Source organism: Pongo pygmaeus, chromosome 11 (assembly GCF_028885625.2).
Source record: "Pongo pygmaeus isolate AG05252 chromosome 11, NHGRI_mPonPyg2-v2.0_pri, whole genome shotgun sequence".
NCBI lineage: Eukaryota > Metazoa > Chordata > Mammalia > Primates > Hominidae > Pongo > Pongo pygmaeus.
The window spans coordinates 90,630,656-90,656,335 of NC_072384.2; the positions used below are offsets into that span (position 1 = coordinate 90,630,656).

The 25,680-nt window shown below is 39.3% G+C and overlaps 1 protein-coding gene across 8 annotated transcripts in view; it reads left to right on the forward strand.

Moving 5' to 3' along the window:
• Window positions 1–2,362: 2,362 nt before the first annotated feature.
• NAB1 (NGFI-A binding protein 1) overlaps window positions 2,363–25,680 on the forward strand; it is a 43,945-nt gene continuing 20,627 nt past the window's right edge. For 2 of the 8 annotated variants that reach the window (XM_063647743.1, XM_063647744.1), the window contains exons 1-3: window positions 2,363–2,561; window positions 12,916–13,634; window positions 23,914–24,047. In XM_063647743.1, coding sequence (XP_063503813.1) covers window positions 2,378–2,561; window positions 12,916–13,634; window positions 23,914–24,047 — 1,037 coding nt within the window. In that variant the 5' untranslated portion in view covers window positions 2,363–2,377. Of the gene's footprint in view, window positions 2,562–2,699; window positions 2,957–3,467; window positions 3,605–12,796; window positions 13,635–23,913; window positions 24,048–25,680 lie in introns of those variants that run through there. The other 6 variants (XM_054476788.2, XM_054476789.2, XM_063647745.1 and 3 more) reach the window with 5 other exon arrangements.

The following is a 25,680-nucleotide window of genomic DNA, read 5'->3' on the forward strand; positions in this document are numbered from 1 at the left end:
GAAAAAAAGAATCCATCATCTGACTTGTCTCAGATACAGGCGAATGCTTCAGTTCTTTTTGAGCTACCATATTGACTACAGTGTTGTCATACAGACATACAGAATTGGATGCTTAAAAGCTTAAAATTTTATCTTTCCTTCATTTTCCTTCCTCCCACCACTTCCCCCAGCACCATAGGGCATTTAAGGCAAAGTAAAGTGGGCCAAAAATGCCATTCTTAATGTGGGAAGAATACACTATCTAAATGTGCCCAGAAAACAAACAAGGATAGATTCCACTGTTTAACTGTAGAAACCAGATACAACTCAGAAGAAAAAGTATCTGTCCTAACACATTTCCTTTTCAGCATCATGTTCAGCCAGACACAGACAAGCTTGGGAAGAGGATTTAATGTTGTTTCTTCCAACTCTAGAAACAATTCCACTTGAAGGCTCAATAGTTCAGGTAAGACCACTAATTTCGTGACTCATGAATCAGTGATTATATATCTTTACGGAAAAAAGTTCTTTTTTTCTAGCTGTTCAGAACCAAGAGTGTTTGCAAAACATCAAGTTTCCACAGAGGAATTAGAAGAGAATTTTGCAGATTTCGTTGCCTGAACATTACCTTCCCCACCAGCCAAGAAATTGCCTAAATCGTCTTTAACATAACCATCTAACTTTCTCTTTAGTAGAATAGGATCCACAGCTGCAAAAACCGTGACAATTAGGGAGACTAAGAAAAACTTCCAGCAGTGATTTCTGCAGTTGAAGAATTTCAGGAATTAAGCAGACTTACTCATTTGAAATATCAACTCAACTACTCCAGACAAAACCTGTCACTAATACTGAAGAAAAAGATTTAACTTTAATTATATGTATTCCATTGTGGCATTACTCATTTCTATAACATGATTTCGCAAAAAGAAAAAAAAAAGGTTCTGTACTTTATTAAAGTCTTTGTCTTTCAATATCATCATCATCATCCTATCCATTGCTGCAACATAAAGATGTGGTTTGAAGAATTTCCCATCTCAAAGAATGCCTTGTATCCCCATCAGCGAAGTAGGCACACTCTGGGAGGCCAGCCAGGGTGTGGGAATGGCCTCCTATAAAACTGGATTTTTATGTGTATGTTAAAATGGGATTCTACCTGTCTTTGCAGTAGTTTTATATTAATGAATGCTCTCTAATCTTCAAGAACACAATGCTAAAGTTCTTTAATTTTTCCATTTTTTGCAAAGAATTGAAATATAGATTTAAAAAACAGACTTTCAAAATTTTTTTGGCAATAGCTTAAGTACTTTTTTTTTTTTTTTTTTTTTTTTTTTTTTTTTTGAGACGGAGTTTCGCTCTTGTTGCCCAAGCTGGAGTGCAATGGCACGATCTTGGCTCACTGCAACCTCCGCCTCCCGGGTTCAAGCTATTCTCCCGCCTCAGCCTCCCAAGCAGCTGGGATGTCAGGCATGCGCCACCACGCCCGGCTAATTTTGTATTTTTTGTAGAGACGGGATTTCACCACGTTAGCCAGGCTGGTGTCCAACTCCTGACCTCAGGTGATCCGCCCGCCTCGGCCTCCCAAAGTGCTGGGATTACAGGCGTGAGCCCTGGCCAGCCTAAGTACATTTTTGAAGGTGCTTTAACACTTTGGTTAGCAAAGTTTATGCAAACCAAAAAATTCTATATTGTGCCTTGGGAACTCTAATTTAACACACACCAGCACTATACTAGCGCCGTAGTTTTTCTACACCATGGACACAGAAAACATTAAACAGTAAAATAAAAGGCAGATTTTCAGGAGGTTAAAAAGGTTGGAATTAAATTACCCGGCCAGCGCGACAGTTGTCAAAGCTGTACTTCGGACTCCCTGGTTCCATTCCTCCCTCCTCCTCCCGTCCCCACGCCAGAGCGGAGGTGGGGAGGGGGCAATATGTGCAAGGCAGAGATGCTCTCCCAGCCGCCGGTTCTTCCAGCTCCGCGCACCTGCCGCCCCTTCCTCCATGCGGTCGCTGCCGCCTTCCCGCCGGACGCCTCGCCCCCCGGGCAGGGGCGCACCTGGACCACCTGCTTCCCCGCCTCTGCCCCGAGCCTGCGGGGGCCAGGGGAGCCCGGCGCGCGTTTTTTGTTTGTTTGTTTTTGTTTTTTTTTTAAGTCAGCCTCCTAGAGGATGTTGGATTTGGCGGGTGTGCTCTTTGAAATACTATATCGGGAACCTCACACATAAATTTTTTTTTTTTAATTGCAAACCTTCCCAGTTCACTCCGCAGCTGGAGAGCAGGCCCGGGGCGGCGTCCTCCACCGGTCTCCCTCCTGGTCGTCCCCTCCCCGCGCCCGGAGCGGGACTCGCGGGAGCCGCCCACTCCCGGCGCCCACTTGGTTCCTCCCAGCTGCCGTGTGAATGGGCCGTCCTCCGGATTCCGCGGAGTGGGCGGCGCGAAGGGGCCGAGCCCCGGACCCAGCGGCCGCCCCCGCCCCCGCCCGGCGGCGGCCCACGCCGGGATCTGCGTCACTCGGCCGCGCGTGGGCGGGAGCCGGAGCGGCGAATGTAGCAAGAGCGGAATCTCCCGATGTGATAGCGCGGGGTGGGGGAGTGGAGGCGGCGGAGGCGGGCGGGGGAGGGGGAGGAGGGTGCAGCGCGCGCGGGGAAGGCAGGGGAGGGGAGGGCAGGGCGCGGCGGGGGAGGCGCTGCCGCTGCCGCCGCCGCCGCCGCCGCCCGCGCGCCGCAGCCCGGAGGAGCCGCCGCCGCCGCTGCCAAGCGAGCGCCGTCGGGGCGGGTGGGCGGGAAGAAGCGGCGGGCCAGAGCTGGGGGGGAGCAGAGAGAGCGCGCCCACCACCTTCCCTTCCCCCCTCGATGGGAGCGGGGGCGTCCCGGCTCCCGCAGCCGCCAGAGGAGGGAGAGCCGGGGGCCGTCGCTTCGGAGTTGGGGCTGAGCAGTCCTCGGGGAGAGCGCGCCAAGACCGCTGCAGCCGCTGGCTGAGTACGTACCGGAGCGGACGGTAGCCACTCCCGGTCCGCCAAGTGCGGGACACTTTCGCGGCGGAGCGGCTGCGGGCGAACTTGGGGCGGCTGAGTCGCGGGGCCGCGCGGGCACTTTGGGGGCGGTGTCCGGGGGAGCGGGGTCCGCGCGGCCGCCGCCGGAAGGAGAGGGCGGCCCCGGGCTCGTGTGGGTGATTCCCGGAGACATTCGGTGTGCCAGGGCCGCGGGGACCGGGGAGCGCGGACCTGACTCGTGCATTTTTCCTCCGAGAAAGGTTGGGGTGCCGAGTCCGTTCTGCTAACGGGGCTGGGGGCGTCACACGGCGCTCTGAGGAACCGCGGGGCGCTGTGTGGGTGTGCGATGTGGGTTGTGCGTGCCGGCCCCAGAGTTTTGCAGCCACCTTCGTCAGGGCAGTCTTTTTGTTTGTTTACTTTATGAAAGTGCTGCACTTACCGTCTCGATTTTCTTCTTGGGTATCTTCCCTTTCCGATTGTAGTTTTCTTTTTAAAAGCGGAAGGAGAGTTTTGCATGGAAGTGGCTTACAGAAACTTGGCACTGAGGTGCAGGGAAGCCAGAAACTCTTTGTGTCTCTAAGGCCGATGAGGAATTTGCAAACACATGTGGGACATATAAGCCTTGGATGCAGAGGTGTGTGTGTGACCTTATCATGGAGAAACACTGAAAATACTATCAATCTTTGTGGTCTGCAAGTTCAGAGTTTCCAAAGCTTGAGATAGGAAATGACACTTCTGATAAGCCTGAATGTTGCAGGATCTCGGGGAAAGGGATAGTTGAGATGGAATATGCATTTGTAGATTCTGCAGACCAAGTTTTGCAGCAAGTGATCGGGAGGAATCGTAGACTTGCCTGTACTTATGCCTCGCTCCCTGAGATTCGGGAGGCACGGAAAATTTTGGGATGGCTGTTAATTTAAAATTTCATCTGAAAGAGTCGATTTGGAGTAACTTGTCACTACCAGTTGGTTTGCCAGTGACGTGTCTGCCAACTCAAAGAGTGCAAAGATCAGAAGCTGAAAGAGGAATTCTCAGATCTTGTTTAAAAATATTTTGGCAGTTTTAATAGATAATATGAGATTGCATAGGAACAGAGGAACCGAATTTAAAATAGATTAGTCACGTAGGAAATGCTTAGCTGTTAAAGTGTTCACGCAATGACTTACCTTCTTAGGTTTTCACTTTTTTGAAAATTTTTCCCTGAACAACATACTGAATTATGATATTTCATAATTTGTGTGTGGGTTATAAGAAGTATGAGAAGAGAGGATGCATAGGATTTGCTTTTTCTGTTTTGGGTGGAGATTGAGCTTTTCCTGAAGACATGAAAGAGCTGCTTCTGATCTAATCTGAGTGCCAGTAAAAGTGGCTCTTAGATGAAAGGCTTTTTCTCCTCCATATTTGTGTCATTTAAGACATATAATATTATCTTTTCTTTAAGTTTAAAAGATTATATTTTGTCATCGGTATTAACATACAAATAAGGGTTTTCTTGAGACTTTGTAGATGACTGGCTAGGTCAGGCTTTTTTATCCCTGATTTGGGTATTAAATATTGGAACATTGGGTCTTGAAAGAAAATTTCAAGGAGCTTCTGGAAGAAGCTTTCTTGTTTCAATTTTATTATTTTTACCATTTTGCACTAAAGTTAATATGCCATTTCGATATTAAAAATGTTTTTTTTTTCCTGGCTCTGATGGTCTCTTGTTACTTGTGAAGGTATCAATAATAATGTAATAATGACAACATTGAGGCACTGTAGATTTTTATTTTATTCTGCCTGCTAATTATGGATGTAATTCAAATGACAGAAATTCTTAGGATTACTATGGTTGTTACAAGGACATTTAGTAAGCTTATGTGTCTAGTAAATAACTTGATCTATCTAAAAAATACTTTATCTCATCTTATTTGAAAATTATTAATTCAGTTGAGTAGTCTCTTTTTTGTAAGTGGCAAATAACATCCACTGTCGTATGAGAAAGTTAATAGATGTTTATTCTCCTTGTTAGAGAAACACTGAAAGCATTAGGTATTTTCATCACGGTATAGCTAAGAACCTATTGGTTTATTAAAGATTTTGGGGGTTTGCACTGTGGATGCTTCTTTGAAAGAAGAAATTATAAAGTGGGGGACATCTTTGATGAATTTGTTAATGAACTTTAAATATTTAAAGTTCAGGTTGGATGAAAACAGAAGTATGTCAGTTTCTAAAGAAAATATAGCCATGGGGTCTCGCTATGTTGCCCAGGTTGGCCTCAAACTCCCGGGGCCAAGGGATTATCCCGCCTTAGCCTCCGAAGTTCTGTCAGGTTTCATTGGCCTAAGACTTAGGGTTCATTTATTCTATTATAACAAGCCTGGAGCTGTTTTTTGTGAGTGCTATTTATGTACATTTTTGGAAATGAAATCTTTGTAAAATTTACCTTTAAATGCAAAGCTGTGTTTTGGATGGAAGTGACCATTTTATAATATGTTTTGAACAGTTTAAGATCATGCTAATGTATAATCAACCCGTCTATGCATATTTCATTGTGGAATTTTCTAAACATAGCATAAATAATACCCACTTGAGCATAATAGAAGGTTGCTAGCCCCTTTGCTTTGGATTCATTTTTATCTTACCTGCTTCTTTTATCCTTTTCAACAGTAGAATGAAGAATGGTACAGTTGTTATATTAAATGCGAATTCCCTTTCTGATCTGACATGTTCAATAACTCATACAACAGTAGAATATACTCCTTAAACTTAATAATGGAACAAGTGGGAAATTTGAGAAGTTGATGCTTGGAAAAAATAGTAATCCTCATCTTGTGAGAATTCACACAGCTAAAACATACCATTAAGCTTTCAAAGAGTTTGTCATTTCTCAATACATTGTATTTAGGGGGTGACCCATTAATTTGCATGGTATATTAATTTAATGATTTTTACAGAGAAACTTCTGAAAAGGTGAAAAAACTTATAAATATTGCCTGCATACTCTGTGCTCAGTAGGTACTTAATGTTTGTTGAATGACTTGACGGTTGGTTGGTTAAGAATTTCCAGCCATTGTATGAAATGCTAGTATTTCCCTATCATTACTATAGTTAAATGAATACATAGTTATCATTTAGTAAAATAAATCTGGTTTAGTTTTTTCTAATTTCGGCAAGTAAATTTAACCTCACACTGAATATTTTTATTAAAATTTTAAGGTATCTCTAAAATTTTTTTCCAGCTTCATTCATTCCATTCAGAATTTAGAAACGAATCAATAAGAGACAACATTTTAAGTTTCCCAAATTACCGTCAATTCATTAGAAGGTATATATTTAATTCATAGCTAAGATCCAAAAGTATCTTGACTTACATGGTACACCACTGAATGCTCACTAATATGTGTGCCTAGGTAAATCATTGGATGCTTGAAACACATACATGTGAGTTAGTACCTAGGCCAACCCTACAATCTTAAGTAACCCATAAAGTGTAGCTGAACTACATTTAATCATTTTAGCTTGAGTTCTGGGTTCTAGGACGAGAATAAAAGCGAAAATAATTAATTGCATAGAGCAAGCTTGTCCAACCCGAGGCCTGTGGTTGCGTGCAGCCCAGGAGGGCTTTGAATGCGGCCCAACACAAATGCGTAAACTTTCTTAAAACATTATGAGATTATTTTTGCGATTTTTTTTTAAAGCTCATCAGCTATCCTTAGTGTATTTTTTGTGTGGCCCAAGACAATTCTTCCAGTGTGGCTCAGGGAAGCCAAAAGATTGGACACCCTTGACATAGAGGCTCATCCTTCCCTAAGTCAAATTCTTGCTTGTTATAAACCTTTTCAGTTTCAGCCTCTCATGTACCCATTTCACCCTTCTCTCAGGCCCCTGTACCTTCAAGCTATACTCTCCTGAACTTGGAATACTTCAGAGGCTCTAAGTGTAGCCTTTCTGTCCTCAGATTTCCTATTTTCATTGTCCCCATTTCCCATCTCAGTCTTTCATTAACGTGCATCAGATCTTGTCTAGATGTTAAGAGGAAAACAATCTGGTGGAACTAATTTACCTTAATCTGTAAATGACTCATGAGCCCTTAACTCTTCCCAAGGTTTTTCACATTTTTTGTAAGTCTGTAAGAGGTTGCTATTAACTGAGATAATTTTAAAGTAAAAATTGCAGGCTGTGTTGGGGGAAGGAATTTCTAGTCTTATGCATAAATAAGTTAGGCCTTACTAGGATTTTGCCCTTGGTTTCTTCCCACTCCTGGAAGTGTGTGCATGTGTGTATTGCTACATATGTTTGTGTATGTGTATCTAATAATGATTCCCATAGCATGGAGGGGAGAAGATGCAAGAATAGTGATTATAAATTCCTTTGAGTATATGGATCATTAATGAGATAGATATTTGATGATAAACTTACACCATGTTTGATTTAGAGGAACAGAGAAGAAAAAGACCTAGGATCCCATGACTGAACTTGAATTCTTAAAAGGCAGGTGTTGGGGCCGGACTCGATGCACGATGTATAACACTAACCACTTGTAGTTCCTGTATTGGGAGAGCATCTTTTCTTTCTTGGGAGAATAGCCATGTTATAGGAGTGCACCGTATAGCTTTTTAAGAAAGAAGTATTAAGGATGAGAGAGTGAAAAGGATTGTAGGTAAAGTAACAGGATGTCCTGTTATTGGATTGGCAATTCATTGAGATACTGGTTTACACAGAAGGCCTCCCCTTTGGAATATGAAAGGTTGCTGATCAGATTCTGACTCAGACATTGGGTTTCATTGCACAGCAACCTTTCCAGAGATGTTATTCATCATAGAAACTTTGCTAGGAATAAAGGGGGATAAAAGAGTAATGAAACCTAATTCCTACCCTCGGGGTGCTTATAACTTAACAGTGACTTGTTCTGCAGAGCCAGGCAGGTTGCCTTCCTTGTGCCGTGACTCCTTCACAGCTGCACAGCATTTACCACATTGTTTAAGTCTCTGCTTCTTGTCTTTTTCCTTGCTCTTAACTGACTCTCCATAAAGGACTGTCTTTTCCTCTATTCCCCAGAACTGGCTTAGTTCTTGGTGTTATTTGAATAAGTTCAAAATATAAGAGAGAGAGACAAAGTGTTGCGGGGTTCAGAGAAGGGAGATGACAGCTGCAGCCAGGGGTAGTGGGAAAGACATTTTGGGAAAGGCTGTGGATGTTGGAGGGAGAGAGGATGCCTGGCACAGGGGCAGGGAAGTGGAAGGCATATTTGAGGAATGCCTAGTGTATCTGCTTGGCACAAGTATGTGGGCATGTTAAGGAACAGAGAGAAGGCTGGAAAGATAGGCTTGGGTCTGGGATGCCTATATGAGTAGTTTGGATTTCTTTCTCTATGCACTGGTGGAGAAGTTTGCAAATTTGTAAACTTGGCATTGCAGTGTGGGATCTATTGAAGGTAAAGGAGCTTTTCAAAATTGGGGCAAGAAGCAATGAACACTAGAATTTGGTGCTTTTGAGGCAGAGAAAGAAGTGGTGGTGTAGCCTAAGGACATGTAGATTTGAGGAAGAAAGAAGAAAAAGCAAAAATGGAATCCAAACTTACTTAAATCTGGGAAACTGAAAGACTAATGGTGCAACTGAAGAACTAAGAGAGTTGGAAAGAGTAGATTTGGGAATCTGGAAGAACGGAAGAAAATGGGAGAATGTGCTTGCTTTTGGACATATCAAATTTGAGGTTTTGACAATGCCCAGGTGGAATGCCAAATTACAGTTTAGAAGAACAATTTGGGCTGATGGTTCTGAACTTTTCAGGTGTGAGGATAGCTTTTTAAATAAAAACTTGCAAATATTCATGACTACTTTTGTTATTTGTTTTTTGAGAATACATATAAAGACAAAACAAAAATTCAGCTACACTGTTAAGTGAGTTTTACTAAATAACAGAAGTGTCTATTTACCTTCATTTGCAAAGTAGACGTGTGTGAGAGGCATCTTTTTCACTCAGCAGTCAGTGTTTTGTGTGTATTTGGATTTGAGAACACTTGGAGTGACTCCATGGCCCTGGTCCAAGCTACAAATACAGATTTGGAGGTCATCTGCCTATAGTGATAATTAAAGCCTGGGAATGGGTGAGATCATCAAAAGAAAATTATGGACACACAATAGAAAAGAGATGTAATATAAAAATTTGGAGAATTCTTAGAGTATAATAAGAGAAAGAAGGAAAAAGGAAAAACAAATAACAATAGCATTACCAAAGTAAGGTGAAGAGCATCTCAAGGAGTGATACCATGCAGCAGACAGATTAATGAGAGAGAGGCCCGGAGTTTTGATAGCATGGTGAGCCCAGAAAACAAGCTGGCCTGAGTCAGGTTCGAAGGAATGGTTCTTCTTTTCTCTAGTGACAATTAAAGCCCTCTGTCCTATCAAAAAATCCTCACATCCCAGTTTGGAGACTGTCAGGGAAATTTTGTTTTCCATAGCAAAACAGAAGTTGACTGGTAGTTTTGTGGGCCAGACTAGCTCCCTGCTTCACTTAGCACAGTTGGAATCTGGCAGGTGACTGATGCTACCCTGTAAGGAGCCAAAGTGAGTTTTTAAAAAAGTTTTGGAACAAATGATTACCGTTTTAAAGATCAGTGAAAAACAACAACAAATGGTCTTAAATTAATGCAGTTTAATGCCTTTTCCCCTAACATCATTGGGATTCTTTTTATTGGACTGAGCAGGGGGAGGAACATTTAAGCTGGTGGAAGTGGGAGTTGCTGGACATTGGCAGCAAGGCCTCTGAGTTAGCTTTTGAATGCAGTTAACTGGTTTCTCTTAACTGTGGAATTCATTGAAAAGTCAGACTCAGAGTGGTTGTTCCAGGATATCTTGAAAAGTCCAGGTAACAGTAGTTTTCAGCTGAGTGGATTTACAATACTATAAGCTACCTGTATATAATGTGTTAAGGACCCATTTTATATTTACTTCAGATTGGAGAGGGGCAGGTAGAAGCTTTCTTTTGACTTATTTGACCTTCATGTTGAATCATTAATGGTTATAGATTTTATGAAAACAGAAAATCTTGTAAAAGTTTTCTTTCAAATCACATCAAGTTCATGTATGAAGGGGTGGGTGTTTAAATTATCACAGCCAGCTTTGGAAGGAAACTGAAACATTCTCTTAAAGCAAAAGCTTAGGAGGAAAACCCCTTTTCCAGTAGTAAGTGTGGACTTCTAGAAAGCCTCCAGGGACCGAATTGGTGTTAGTTATCTTGCATCTGTTATCTTGCCTTTGGAAATGTACGCTTGGTCCTATCAGTCTTTATGGAGATATTATATTCATAACTACTTTCTTACCCATACAGAGGGCTTTCTCTTAAGAACTAGGGGGTTTCATTTTTTTAAATGGGTAAAGGTGAGAAAGGATAAAACTTGAAAATTATTTTCTAAAATCATTGCATTATCTCAGAAGAATAAAATACAAGCTTGGGTCTTTTCGTTCTTAAGTTTCTCTTTTGTATTTGTCTAACATATTTTTTCTTATTGCTCATAAAAAGATTAAAAAGTATTTTTCCAGATTTCCTCATGTAATCTCTCCTCTATTCCATAATGTGAAGAGTACATATGCTGAGTTAATCGATCACCCTGTAAACCTTGCAAAGTTACAGTGCTCTTATAAAAAAAAGATAGTGTGTGTACTACTGGGAAGCCCCATGTCTTGGAACTTCTGTGTCTTCCACGGTCTATTTTGATCATGTGTATGTATATACACATTATACATGTACTTTTTTTTTGTATTCTTGCATTGAAAGCCTATGGAGGAATTGCATGAGGTGTATGATAGGAAAGTAAATGTCCTTTCTTCCACGTCTGACACTTTATAGCAGCCCTTCTATTTGGTATAGTGTAGTTTAATATAGCCCTAAACTTGGGTCTGTAACTCCTGAGAGCTCTGTTTTTGTGAGTTAGTGCCCAGGTGGATGATAGACTCTCCCTGGGGTGGGAGGACACACAGAGCCTCATTTAGGTGATTTAGAAGATACAAGAACGTTTTTATCCAGAGGACTGAGGTGGCATGAATGTGAAGGTTGACCTAAAGAATTACCTGGGTCATCACAGTACCTGTAGGAGTTTGTGGTGCCCGGAGGATTTATTAAGTAGGAATCTTGTGCAGTTTGTCATATTTGCCTAATCATGGGAGTCTCCTGAGATGCATCTCAGGCACCTGGGAAACTGTATTTTTCAAAAGCACCCCAAGTGATTTCCTGGGTTTTAGTAGAAGCTACTGGGCCCTAATTCAGCCTTTGTTGTCTTTTGGGAAGTCATCAAGTAACCTGGTTGTGCCCATACTAGCCCTTGCAAAGAAAGAGACATAAAATTTGCGGAAGTCAAAACAGATGTGGATGACACAGAGGTTCCAGGAGATGGTGCTTCCGGTAGTCAGTGCTTAGAGTGGTAGGGACACCCATTCTCCTGGCTTGGAGTCACTGAGACTAGAATTTTGTGTAGCATTCTGATTGGTGGCATAAAACAAAAGTCCCAAGTTCAGTGACTTCTTGGCTTTCAGGGACGTCCCAGTTAACTATTGCTGCATACTGTCAGAGTTGAGAGTGGGTCTTCCATTTTTCTCTGATGCACATATTCTTTTAGCCTTCTGTTATTTTCTCCATAGAGGGCTACAGGGTACTTTTAATCCTAAGGGTGCATTTGATTACAACAAGTTTGTTTCTCTTAAATGGAAGTACTTGGCCAACTCCTCTTTGTATGTGGGAGGTCTCCAGGCAACTGTGAACAACTTTTAAAGGCTGCTAAGAGGTCAAGAAGTACTTTGCTGAGTCTTGTTCTGTCTCTTTAAAAACAGACTTCTTTGTCTTGCTTGGGCTCTAAAAGTATGTTTCTTCCTTGGCTCTGTCTTAGGCTTTCTGCTGCTGCTTTGGAGGGATCACCCACCCTCCTTATTTTATCCTACAGCCCTCTCCCTGATACATAGTTCGATTCTAGTCTATTATTTTGCATGCAGGCCCATTCTACATAAGCATTCTACCGTGTGCCATGTGTTTGAAAGGGAATCCCATCATCCTCATTTTTCTGTGTCCCCAGTGCCTGTTAGAATTCTGAACTCTCAGATGTAATCTCATAGTCACCTGTAACTCTTTCCTTAAACCAGAGTGTCAATAAACGGTAACTGTTTTCTTCATCAATAAATGTCAATAAAGAGTAACTTCCTTCCTCACTTAGATCTAAGTGATCACCAAGTCTTGTCAGTTACATGTTTGACTTTTCTCTACCTCTTCTTTCTTGATTCCTAAATTAACACCTTCTATTTCTCACCTCCAATTCATACTGAAATCTATCTTCCTCTGCCTGCCAGACTCATCTTGCTCATTTTTTCTGTATAAAATGGGAATAACTGTACCTGTGTCACAGGGCCATTGTGAGAATTAGACATACGTAATGTAACATGTTTATTGTATTGCCTGGCACAAAGTAAGTATTCAGCAAATGGTAGCATACTCTGCTTCTTACCTCCTGCTAAATTTGATTATCTTTCACTCCACCTGCGTCCATACCTTGGCAGTAGCAAAGTATATAGCCAAAAATACGGGACATGGAACCTTTGGTTTGATCCTTGGTTTGAACCTCCAGATTCCTGCTTACCATTTATTCTCTTTTGGGAAAATAGGTCAGTTTAGTTACTGACCTATAAGGTTTTTAGGAGTTCAGAATGAGATAAAGAATGTAGAGAGAATGCTGCCTTCACAAGCAGTCACGATGCAGATGCTTCTTGTTTTTGTTCTTAAAACCTGTAGTCTAACCTATTTGGTGTTAGGAGTTTGAAGCAAGTATGATGAGTTTTTACTTTTTTTTTTTTTTGGCAGGTTAAACCCATCCAGAGTAATGGCTGCGGCCTTACCCAGGACCTTGGGGGAGTTGCAGCTGTATAGAATATTACAAAAAGCCAATCTACTTTCTTATTTTGATGCCTTTATCCAACAAGGTGGTGATGATGTCCAGCAACTCTGTGAAGCAGGAGAAGAGGAGTTTTTGGAAATCATGGCACTCGTGGGCATGGCTAGCAAGCCCCTTCATGTTAGAAGGCTGCAGAAGGCTTTGAGAGACTGGGTCACAAACCCTGGGCTTTTCAATCAGCCACTGACTTCCCTTCCTGTCAGTAGCATACCCATCTATAAATTACCAGAGGGATCACCAACATGGCTGGGAATATCCTGCAGTAGTTACGAAAGGAGTAGCAATGCCCGGGAACCTCATTTAAAAATCCCCAAATGTGCTGCCACCACCTGTGTGCAGAGCCTGGGACAGGGGAAGTCAGATGTGGTCGGGAGCCTAGCACTGCAGAGTGTTGGTGAGTCCAGACTCTGGCAAGGCCACCATGCCACTGAGAGCGAGCACAGCCTCTCCCCAGCAGACCTGGGCTCCCCCGCGTCCCCAAAGGAGAGCAGCGAGGCGCTGGATGCTGCTGCTGCGCTCTCTGTGGCCGAGTGTGTGGAGCGGATGGCCCCCACACTGCCAAAAAGTGACTTGAACGAAGTGAAAGAGCTGCTGAAAACCAACAAGAAGTTGGCCAAAATGATTGGTCACATCTTTGAGATGAACGATGATGATCCACACAAAGAGGAGGAAATTCGGAAATACAGTGCAATATATGGCAGATTTGACTCAAAGAGGAAGGATGGGAAACATCTCACGCTTCATGAGGTACAAAGCCCGCGTTGTTCTTTCTGTGTATGTATGTGGCATGTTGCTAGTCGTTAGAGACAAATTTGGTAATAGTTTGCTGCAAATGTGTTATACTACCTGAAAGCAGTATTAAAAACTTTGAGGTGTTAGCAACATGTAGCTCTTTTGTGACGATAGACCATATTTATTGTGTTTGGGGTATATTTTTATTGAACTTGAACATTTTTGAGCTTTGGAACTACAGTATGAGGTGACTTTTAGAAAAATGTCAGAATTTAAGCAGTGAAAGCATAAAGTCTTTGCATTTGTAAGGCAGTTTGTTTTTTAATTAAGAAATAAAACTAGGTTTTAAATATAACTTTTAAAAAAATTTTTTGTAGACTTTTTTAAAAGAAAAAAATTTTGTAAAAATAGCAAGAACTTAAAGCAATTCTCAGCTAACATAGAAAACAATTAGATGAATTTTGGAAGAATTCTCGCTTTGAACATTGTTTTGGTTTGATGTTTGGCATTAAACATTTTTATTTTATCTTTATAATACTCTAGACATAGTCTACTTAAGTTCATGTGTGTATATATGTGTGTATAGATATAACATTTTGTCCACATAACATATACTTTATGTGTGTGTATAAACTTTGGCATTTATTCCTTTTCTTCTTGTCTATCTGATCAACACATATCTTTAAAACTCAGCCAAGAATAAGCTTGTGTTTTCTGTAATCTTTTCCTTCAAGTAGAATGACCTTTCCTTTCCATTTTTATCCCTACGTATACTTCTGTCACAATAACTTCTTATTGTACTTATTTGTATACTGGTGTGTGCTTCACAGTATACTCTGGGTTTCTTCAAGGCAGAGACAATGTCTCCTTCATCTTTATATCCCCAGAGTCAAATGTACGGGCAATAACTGCTTGGAAAATAAATGCGTTTTCAAAAGTTAAAAAGACTATTTCATAGCTAATTTTTTTTTTTTTTTGAGATGGGGATCTCACTCTGTCACACAGGCTGGAGTGCAGTGGGTGCAGCCTGGACCTCCAGGGCTCAAGCAGTCCTCCCTGCTCAGCCGTTTGAGTAGCTTGGACAACAGGTGTGTGCCACCACACCCAGTTAATTTTTTAAGTTTTTCATAGAGATGGGAGTCTCTCCATTGTTGCCCAGGCTGGTCTCAAACTCCTGGGCTCAAGTGATACAACTGCCTTGTCCTCCCAAAGTGCTGGAATTACAGGTATGAACCACTGTACCTAGCCTGATCTTTTTAAATAAATGATTTTAGACATAAATGTTGGAGCTTGAGATCAGATAATTGGTTAGCAGAATTACTTAAGTCATAGCCAGTCTGTGTGACTTGATCTATTTTGGGAGTATCCTTTGAACCAGTAGAGGAATCCACTAAAAGGGCTATCTGGCTGTCATTAGTAGAAAAACAAAAGGCAAAATGTGTTGGCAATTTTAGTTTCATGCTTTAATCTAGTTTTCTTATAATTTTTAAATCATAGCAGATGAAACATAAAGTTGAGTCGAAATACATGTATTTTTATCAAAGTAAAAGTATTTCTAAAAGATTAACAAACCTAGTTAACCTGACTTTAAAAAAAATCATACCCTACTTTTAAAAAATCTAAAAAGAATTATTTTACACTTAGCTTTTGCTAAGGGGCTCTTTGCCTCTTTAGATAAGTAGGTACATATGGTATTTAAGTAATGAAACCGTGGGTTTCCCAAAATAAGGAAATACTCAAAATGAATGCCAGTAGGCTGAAATATGGGGGTGGGGGCTTTGGAAGTTGTGGCTTGTGTTTTTGAAACTTAACTTAGGCCTACTTGTTACTTATACTCCAGTATGTGAATCTGGTCCAATAATATAGTTTAGGATAAATGTTTGTGAATCAGGAAGCTTTCTTAAAACTAGTAACTATCCAAGATCTTGGAAGAAATTACAGAATCCTGGGGGAATTGAAAGAAGGTACTATTAGGTATATCTTTTAGGTATTATGAGAATTTTGTACTTTTTCTCCTGATTATTTAAAATTAGCAGAAGTTTTTTTAGTTCTTCTAAGTTCCTGAGATTAAAGAATGTTGCTAGTTTGTATTCAATTTCTACGTAAGGAATACATGACTTACTCTTAATTCATTGTTGGCTTAATCTCACTGTTCTGAGGGTTTTCTTCCTATAAATTGTGTGGATACTGTTCTTTTAATCTTTCAAGACATAGAGCTGTATGTAGGTCACTAGTGGATGAAATTCAGGAAGCTATCTATACCTGTAAGTTTTTTTCAACCGTTCAAGTACATAAGATTCTTTTTCTTGTAAGAAGAAGAAAATGTTTGTTTATATATTTATAATAACATAATTTGTTTCCAAATATACACCGTAAAGAATTATGGAATGACTTATTGTTAAGCCCCTCTTTTTTTTTTTTTTTTAAGCTAAAGAATCAGCAATTGTCCTACAGCTGGCAAAGTACAGTCTGTTTTATAGGTGTCAGATTGTGAAGAGAGTGAGGGCTGAAGCTTAGAACCACACACCTTGCTGGTGTTCGGCAGGTGCCAAGGGACAAACCCAGAGGCGATATCAGAAAAAAGCCAGCAGGCAGTGTTGCATCTATCATAAGGGGCGTTAACAGATAGTAGGTGGTAAACTAGGCAAGCAGTGTGCCCCCAATCTTAAATCAGTGAATGGATGAGGAGAGAGCAACTAAAACTTGGGAACAGCAAGGCAATAGAGAATGTAGAAACTTGTAATACTCAGAAATGTAAGCAGGTAGATAATTTGGCATTACAGAATATTTGTCAGCAGATAGCAGCTTCCAGTCAAAGAGCTCTAGAAAGATATGAAGGAGAAGAGGAGAATGTAGTCAGCGGGTAACTGTAAGCTGAGCAGAAGAAATTCTGCAGGAATTGGGGTGCTGAGCAGGTTACCAAGATAAAGACCCAGGCCTATAGAATAAACAGTGTTGCCAAGCTTAGGTCAGTTTCCATTGTAGTGCTGAGAAGTCAAGGCTGAGTGTTTCAGAGGAGGCCAGCAATTTCACCTTTGAGAGAGGAGGAATGCTGAATCTGAGAACCACATAAACGTGGACACATTATTAAGTTAGCTTGTTTTATTCTGGACTCTCAATCTCAGAATTCATAGATTTCAGCATCTAACACTTGAAATGCTGGACTTTTCCTTCTGATGATTTTTAAAAATGAATTATGGTAGTCTATTTCTTGAGTCAATTTTGGTAAGTCACATTTTTCTAAGAATATCCATTTCATCTGAGTTTTCAAACTTAGTGGTGTAAAGTTATTTATAGTTTTTTAAGACCTAATATTGACCTAATATTGATTTCGCACTTATCTCTGCTTAGCCCCTAATCAACCTAGCGAAAGGTTTGCCAATTTTATTCTTTTTCAGAGATCTGCAAACTAGGGTCTGTGTGCCCAGTCTCACTCACCTCCTGTTTTTATAAATAAACTTTTATTGCCACACAGCTGGGCCTATTTATTTATGTACTGTTTGTGGCTGATTTTGAGCTACAATGGTGAGTTAAGTAGTTGTGACACAGGCTGTTTGGCCCGTAAAGCCTAAAATATTTACTCTCTGGCCTTTTACAGAAAAAGCTTGCCAACCTCTGATCTTTTTGAAGAAGCCACTCTGGGCTTAGTTGCTATTCTTGCTTGTGCTGTACACGTGTATGTATTTGTCTCCTTTCTTAGTTATTTTATTGTTCTTATCTAACTTAATTTGGGTGCTTAGTTCATTAATTTTTAGTCATTCTTTTTCTAATATGAGCAATTAAAGTATAAATTTTCACTATGTATTGATTCAGTGTTATTTCCAAAGTTTTGTTATGAGGTTATTTTATTATTTTTCAATTTTAATTATTTTTATGATTTCTGACCATGAGTTATTTAAAAGTGTTTATTTCCAAATATGAGTAATTTTTTTTTCCTTATTTTTCCTAATGATTTCTGACTTAATTACATTGAGGGCAAGAGAACATGGTTTGTGTGATGCCAAACCTTTAAAATTTGTTGAGAGTTTAGTTATGATTCAGTTTGTGGTGTGTGTTTTTTACGTTTGGAAACGATATCTTAAGTAGTTGTTAGAGTGTTCTATATGTGTCTGTTCTAACAAGCTTATTAACTCTGTTATTCAAATCTTATATTCTTAACTATTATTTTGTCTGCTTGCTCTATCAGTAAAAAAGAGTTGTGTACTAAAATTTTACTGTGATTATAGTGTTGTCTGTTTCTCTTTGTATTATGCAGTAATCTTATTAACCTTTAATAATGCATTTTGCTTTAGAAAGCTATTTTCTTTAATGTTGATATCAATACATGAGCTCTCTTTTTGTTAGTCATTGCCTATTACATCTTTACTTCTTTTTTTTTTTTTTTTTGGAGACAGGGTTCACTTTGTCACGCTAGCTGGAGTGCAGTGGTGAGATGGCAGCTCACTGTATCCTCGACCTCCCAGGCTTAGGTGATTCTCCTACTCAGCCTTCTGGGTAGCTGGGACCACAGGCATGTGCCACCACACCTAGCTAATTTCTTTCTTTTCTTTTCTTTTCTTTTTTCCTTCCTTCCTTTCTTCCTCTCTTTCTTTCTTCTTCTTCTTTTTTTTTTTTGTAGGGACGGGGTTTCCACGTTGCCCAGGCTGGTCTCAAACTCCTGGGCTCAAGCGATCTGTCTGCTTCAGCTTCCCCAAGTGTTGGGATTACAGGCCTGAGCCACCACACCTGGTCTATTCCTAATTATATCTTTATATCATCCTTTTATTTTCAGCCTTTCTGAATCCATGTTTTATATATATCTTTTATAAATACTGATCAGTTGGGTTTTAAAGAACTCAGTCAGACATTCTTTGTTTTTTAACTGGAATATTTGGTCCATGTACATTTATTATATGACTAATATTTTGGATTTTTTTCCATTATTTTATTTGTATCTCCGCTCTAGCCCTGATATACTTTCTATACAGATTTATCATCTGGGATTAGCTTCCTTCTATCTAAAGCTCATTTAGGATTTTCTTAATGAAGGCCTACTGGTGGCAAACTGTCCTTCCCTACCTACTAGAAAATATCTTTATTTTGCCCTCATTTTTAATTACTATTTATTTGGAGTATTAAATTCTATAATGTTAGTGGTTTTCCCTTAGTAATTAAAGATACCTTTGTGTAAATTAGCCAGGCGTGGTGGTTGGCACCTGTAGTCCCAGCTACTCGGGAGGCTGAGGCAGGAGAATGGCGTGAACCTGGGAGGCGGAGCTTGCAGTGAGCCAAGATCATGCCACTGCTCTCCAGCCTGGGAGACAGAGCAAGAATCCGTCTCAAAAAAAAAAAAAAAAGTTAGTGGTTATTCTGTTATTTATTGTGTGCTTTTTAAATCTTGTTTCTGTCCAATTCTCCTCTCCTGATTCTCAAGTTTCTTGGTTATTTTTACTGTATTGCTTTTTAGTCGTATTTTCAAATCCCTTTGTTTCTTCAAATGAAGTCTTTGAGGGTCTGATTTTGCTGTCTGTTGTTTCTACTAGTGTTCACTTTTGTTGCCTTGTTTCTTTTGATGTTTTATGATTTATGTGAATTCATATTTCTTGGAACTTTAACTGTGAGAACATTTAGAGTCCTGGGAAGAAAGTGAATTCCCTAGAGGTTATTTGCTTTTTCTTTTTACTGGGCATCTGGGGACATTACAAATCTAAGACCTTGTGAAAATAAATTCTCAGCCCACTTAGTGTGAATTATGGTTGATTGGGGGGTTATGAAATCTCAAGAGAGTATCTTCTGTTCTCTCCCAGTCATTACTAGGGTTCAAGACAGATAATTTTCTTTGCATTCTCCTGGGGGTACAGATGTATTTCTAATTCAGCCTTACATTGGGTGTGTGTGCTGAGGTTTCAGCTTTATGGAGGAGGCGTCTTAGACTCTTCAATTCTCATGGGCTGTGGGCTTTGCCTCTTTTTTCCTTCCCATTCTCCTCAACCCCATGAGGCCATGAAGATTGAAACTCAAGCTCATCAAGTTTAGCAACTGTCCTTAACTTAAACTTCTTTGAGGTACTGTACTCATTCATTTTGGCCTCAATGTCCTTATTCTCATCAGCTCATTGAGCATTTACAAGATGATCCCCTCCCTATTTTATTTAACATTTTTAGTTTTTTTTCTGAGAGGGGCCAGTAATGGTACCTAGCCCTCCCAGTGCTGGAAATGAAAGTCCTGATTGCCTTTTGAGCCTCCCTATCACACAGTTGTTCACAGTGTTTTTGTGCCAACAGTACTTAAAGTCACAATCATTTAATTGTTGGAGATTATAATTTTAACAACCCGTAAAGAAAGTTTTTTTAGGAATCAGTAAACCACTCTTCTTAAGGATAAAGATAACTGTAGTAAGTCCAGTTTTTAAGTCCAGTTATAAAAGATACAAAGCTAACTTTAAGAGGCTGGGCATGGTGGCTCACGCCTGTAATCCCAGCACTTTGGGAGGCCAAGGTGGGTGGATTGCTTGAGGTCAGGAGTTCGAGACCAGCCTGGACAACATGATGAAACCCCGTCTTTACTAAAAATATTAAAAAATTAGCCGGGCATGGTAGCATATGCCTGTAGTCCCAGCAACTTGGGAGGCTGAGACAGGAGAATCGCTTGAACCTGGGAGGCTGAGGTTGCGCCACTGCATTCCAGCCTGGGAGACAGAGTGAGACTCCATCTCAAAAAAAAAAAAAAAAAAGGAAGTGAACTTTAAGAAATCTTTCACATAAAGATATGGTGGAATTTTGGTATTTTGGGCCACAAAAAGAGGAAATAAGTAAACCAGTAAGGGAGAATATCTTGTTACTTTATCCTTTTAACAAAATTAGAGTATTGGCATTCAGAAAAAGCTAACGATGCTGCTGCAAGCGACGAACTGCTTGGGAATATTTTCATTTTTCTTTTGTAATTATATCGTAATAGTTATTGATTTGTTCATTATTAGCAACTAGGGAGCATGAAATCTAGGTAACACTGACAGAACACATGTTTTTAAGGGAGAGGCTTCATGAATCAGCTTTTTATTACAACTCGGGGGGTAAGCTAGAGTTATTTCTTCAGTCTCAGTTTTTTACCAGGTTCCCTGAGGGCTTGGAATTTAGTCTACCTTTTTGGTTTGTGGGAGCCTGAATTCAGTGACAGTGAATGCATTATGTTTATTTTTCTTGGTTTCTGGAAAGGTAATAAAAGGAATACTAGAATATTGTTTTCAGTTTATGTTGAAAAGTTATTTTCTGTGTTTGTGCATAAGCTAGTACCTCTGAAATGTTGTCAATTAAAACATCTTACTGAAAATCAGAGGTTTCCTTAGTAATTTAGATTTATCAATATGAAAAATAAATCGCTACATAAAAAGCTATTTGAGAATCCTCAAGGTCATTTAGCTACTGCCGTGCTGAAACTGAAGTTGATTTATTTTGAAAATCATTATTTAAAGTATACATTTCACTTTTAACTCCAATAACATTGTGCCTTTCAAAGGCACTTAGGGGAGGAATTTATCTATTGATGACTCTTTAGGAGTGGAGAAGGCTGAAAATAAATTCTCCCTTCAATTATGCTTTCATATTCAGCTATGGGTTTAAAATAGGAGACTTGGGTTTATTATTATAACTTGCTGTCAGTGGCCAAATTAATTGTCTCAGAACAAATCAATATAAATTACAGTTATAAATTTGGGGAGGAGGATGTTAAATATCTATGTCATACCATGTACCATAACACATTCTAGATGGTTTAAATACTTAGGTGGGAAAAGTAAAACGATTAGACTAAATTATGGAACATTTATATATTATTAGAGTAGGAAGAGTTTTTCTGTGCCTGTCACCCAAGGCATAGAAACTGTTTGGCTAATGACAAACTTAAAAAAAAAAAATCCCATTACATATGATGAAGAGTTAATGCTGTTAATAAAGAATTCCTGAAGTTCTAAGAACAAGAAACATTATAATGAGTCAAAGATGTAAGAAAAAGCTTTAGTTTCATAGTCAAAGTGATGCAAATTACAACCAAATGCTGTTTTAGAAATATAAAATTGGTAAAGTTTTAAAAAGATAATAACTAGTGTTGGTCAAGATTGTAGGAAATGGACTCATCATATAATTGACAGCATTATGATTTAGAGCAACTTTTCTGAGGGTAGTTAGGTGGAATGTGTAAATTTCTTAAAATTTAGTATACCCTGTGACCTAACAGGTCTATTTGTAGGAATTTATTGCAAAGGAATAATTGGATATGTGTGCAAAGGTGCATATTTAAGAATCTCTTATGCAGCCTTTTTTTAAATAGCCCATGGAAAACTGGAGGTAGTTTGATGTCCAGAGCGAAGGTAGTTTACATAATATATGGTTGTTTTCTACAATGGAATATTGTACGTGTGGGTAGTAAAAGTGATATTATAAAGGATTTTTCAATTCATTCATCAGTCAACAGATATATATTGAACTTCCAGCCCATGCCAGATGCTAATGTAAACAAGCCACGTCTCTGCCTTAATACATTGGTAGAAATAAAAAATATAGCATACGTAACTGAAAAAAGTAGATTACAAATTTGTATGTACATATATACTTAATGTTTATATGTACACTGAAATATTGGAATAATGTATATTAGAATATTGTCATTCTAGATGGAATGATTGCATGCTATTTATTTTTGTTTTCAAAAATTTTAAGTAAGAAAAATTATTCTAAATAAAGATGAGATGCCTGGGTAGGGAGAAAGGGTGACTCAGTAGTCCCCCTCTTATCTGTGAGGTACACATTCCAAGACCCCCAGTTGGATGCCTGAAACTGCAAATGGTACCAAACCTTATATATACTGTTCGTCCCTATACATGCGTACCTATGATAAAGTTTAACTTATAAATTAGGCACAGCAAGAGATTAACAATAACTATTAATAATAATAAAGTAGGACAATTAGAACAACATGCCAGCATTACTGCTCTTGCACTTTGGGGCCCTTGTTGAGTCAAATAAGGGTAACTGGAACATGAGCACTGAGATCTCAGAAGAGTCCATCTGATGACTGAGATGGCCGTCAAGTGACTGACAGCCAGGAGTATAGACAGTGTAGATACACTGGACAAAGGGATGATTCATCACTCGGATGAGACAGAGTGAGATGGCACACAGTTTAAAACTTATGAATTGTTTATTTGTATAATTTTTTATTTAATATTTTTGGGTCCCAGTTGACCACAGGTAACTGAAACCTCAGACAGCAAAACTGTGGGTAAGGGGGTACTGCCGTACCTGATTTCTTATGAAAAGAAAACAAGAACTAACACTAACCACAACCTTATGCCAGGTGTGTCTCCTCATCTACATCTTGTTAGAGCCTTTTGGGATAGTGCTATTATCCCATTTTGCCTCTCAGAATACCAAATACCAAGCCTCTCAAAAGTTTTGCGTGTCCAGAGTCACAGCTGGTAAATGATGGAGCAGGACTCTCCTCAGGTCTGTCTGCCATCACGTCCCATTTTCTTTTTGCTAATCATCATGCCTTGGTTAAGTACATCTTTTGCATATTAAAAAAGTCTGATATACCTCTTGACAGTTTCCTATATCTGTTGACAAAATTATGTGAAAAATTTTCTAGTTTGTTAAACAATTACAGATTTTGTGTTTAGGGTAACAAAATTTTAGTACAAAGTGTTTGGTCAACTAGCAACTCTGTATTGGCAATATTTAATAATTACTGAATTATGAAAGGGTGGTAGAATTAGATGGATCTTAGAGATTAGTCTAACACCTTGATTTTCCAATATAGCCCTAGTATGTGATAACTCTATTTTTTACTGAGTGATTTGATAAATGTTTAAAATCATATGGTCTTGATTCCTTTTTAAGAATTTTCATGTCAGTTCATAAAAAATCTGTCAGACCATCTACATTCATTTTTGGTTAGAGAAATGGTGTCAGCAAATCCTGTATTCTAATATTTTGGTTTTTTTTGTAAGCGAGTTGCAGAAAATTTTTTACTTTTTATTTTCCTTGTTGTCTATAAACTCTCCTATCTAACCAAAAAAAACATATAAATAGATAAAATCAAGCTGACTATTATGTTTAGTTTGGGCTCTGTGAGATGGCAGATGAATTTATTTTCTTCTGAAATTCGGCATTAGGAATAATTAGGAATAAATACCATTCTGATTTTTATGAATAATGATTTTATTATATAATGGTGTAACATTCTTATATTTTAAGTGAAACCTTTTGCATTTTGATGAAATTAAAATGTTCTTAATTTTGAAACTGTTTTGGATATCCAGCTCACTGTTAATGAAGCGGCTGCTCAACTCTGTGTGAAGGATAATGCCCTGCTGACAAGAAGAGATGAGCTTTTTGCCTTGGCTCGACAGATTTCTCGAGAAGTCACCTATAAATATACTTACAGAACCACCAAGTAAGTATTTAACTAATTGTTAGTATTTTTGCATTGCTTGAGAGAAGTAGAGTTCGAAACATCATCTATTGATAGAATATAAGCATTTCTGAAAAAGTAGAAGGATGATTATTGTTCTATGAAACTAAACAATTCAGTGACTTTTGAAAACATGCCAAGGTGATTTTTGTTGTTTAATTCTCCCTGTTCTCTTTTGAAAGGCATCATTCTCTAGTTACTATAGCATTGTTCTGGTAGTGGTTTTAGACATTCTTCTCTCACACACACACTTTGGTTTTGAGTGTGACGAGGGGATTTAGTCAGACAGCATTTATAGACGTATTTGTACACCCGCTAACTACATGAACTTGTTGAACTCTGCGGAAATAGAATGGTCCTTTTTGCAAGGTGTTTGCAATCTGATGAGATTAGCTGAATATGTAAAACGACTCTATTGACTAATATCTAAGGGAAAATTGGAAGATACTTCTATTACTAGCAAATGGGTTATGGAACACAAGTTTGAAATAAAACGTGATGTTAAAAAGCAATGGTGGTTTCAAAATTTAATGTAAACACAGCATATTTTTCTTCACCTTATCCTTACTTGAGCCATAAGCATTGTCTACAGGATAGGACCATTTGATTTTGTTCACTTGATTCCACACAGACCCCGATTTCCAGCCCACATTGTGTTGTACCTGCCACTGCTTCTCTGAATGCAGATGACCACTGCCTTAGAGTAACTCTAAGTTTTTGTTGAAAATTCACATTCTGAGCACCCTCTCCAGCCCTAATAAATCACATTCTTTGGGGATGGAACTCTGGAATCTGAACTTTCACAAGCATCCGAGAGCATTCTTGTGCATCCTAAGTTTGAAAACCAGCACTACAGGCATTTGCCATCATTACCATTATTTTTCCTAACTCACAGCATTTTCATTTTCTGCCCTACGTCAGTACCTATGTATTTATAACTGACAAGTAAAATCATGTAGACTAAATGAACAGGGTAAGAATATACAGCAGCATTCTATGGTATTATTTATAAGGTGTTTTTTTTTTTTTTGGAGTTGGATAATCAACAGCTGATTCGCTGATTTTTAATTTTCTTCATTGTATTATACACTATTTTCTTTGAATACTTTATTTAAATAATTTTCTTTAATCAAAGTGATACATGTCCACAGTTCAAGAAGTTGTATAACATGTAAGGCTAACAATGAAACTCAACGGTTCCTGTGCTCTGCCTTCCCGCTTCTCAGTTCCACGTTCCAGAGGCAACTGCCTTCACCAGTTTTTAGCCGTTTCCTCTAGTATTTACCTTCACATTTCGTTTTTATTTTATTTATTTATTTTTTGAGACAGAGTGTTGCTCTGTCACCAGGCTGGAGTGCAGTAGCTCGATCTTGGTTCACTGCAACCTCCGCCTCCTGGGTTCAAGCAATTCTCTTGCCTCAGCCTCCCAAGTAGCTGGGACTACAGGCGTGCGCCACCATGCCCAGCTAATTTTTGTATTTTTAGTAGAGACGAGGTTTCACCATGTTGGCCAGGATGGTCTCGATCTCTTGACCTTGTGATCTGCCCACCTTGGCCTCCCAAAGTGCTAGGATTACAGGCATGAGCCACCGTGCCTAGCCTCACCTTTCCTTTT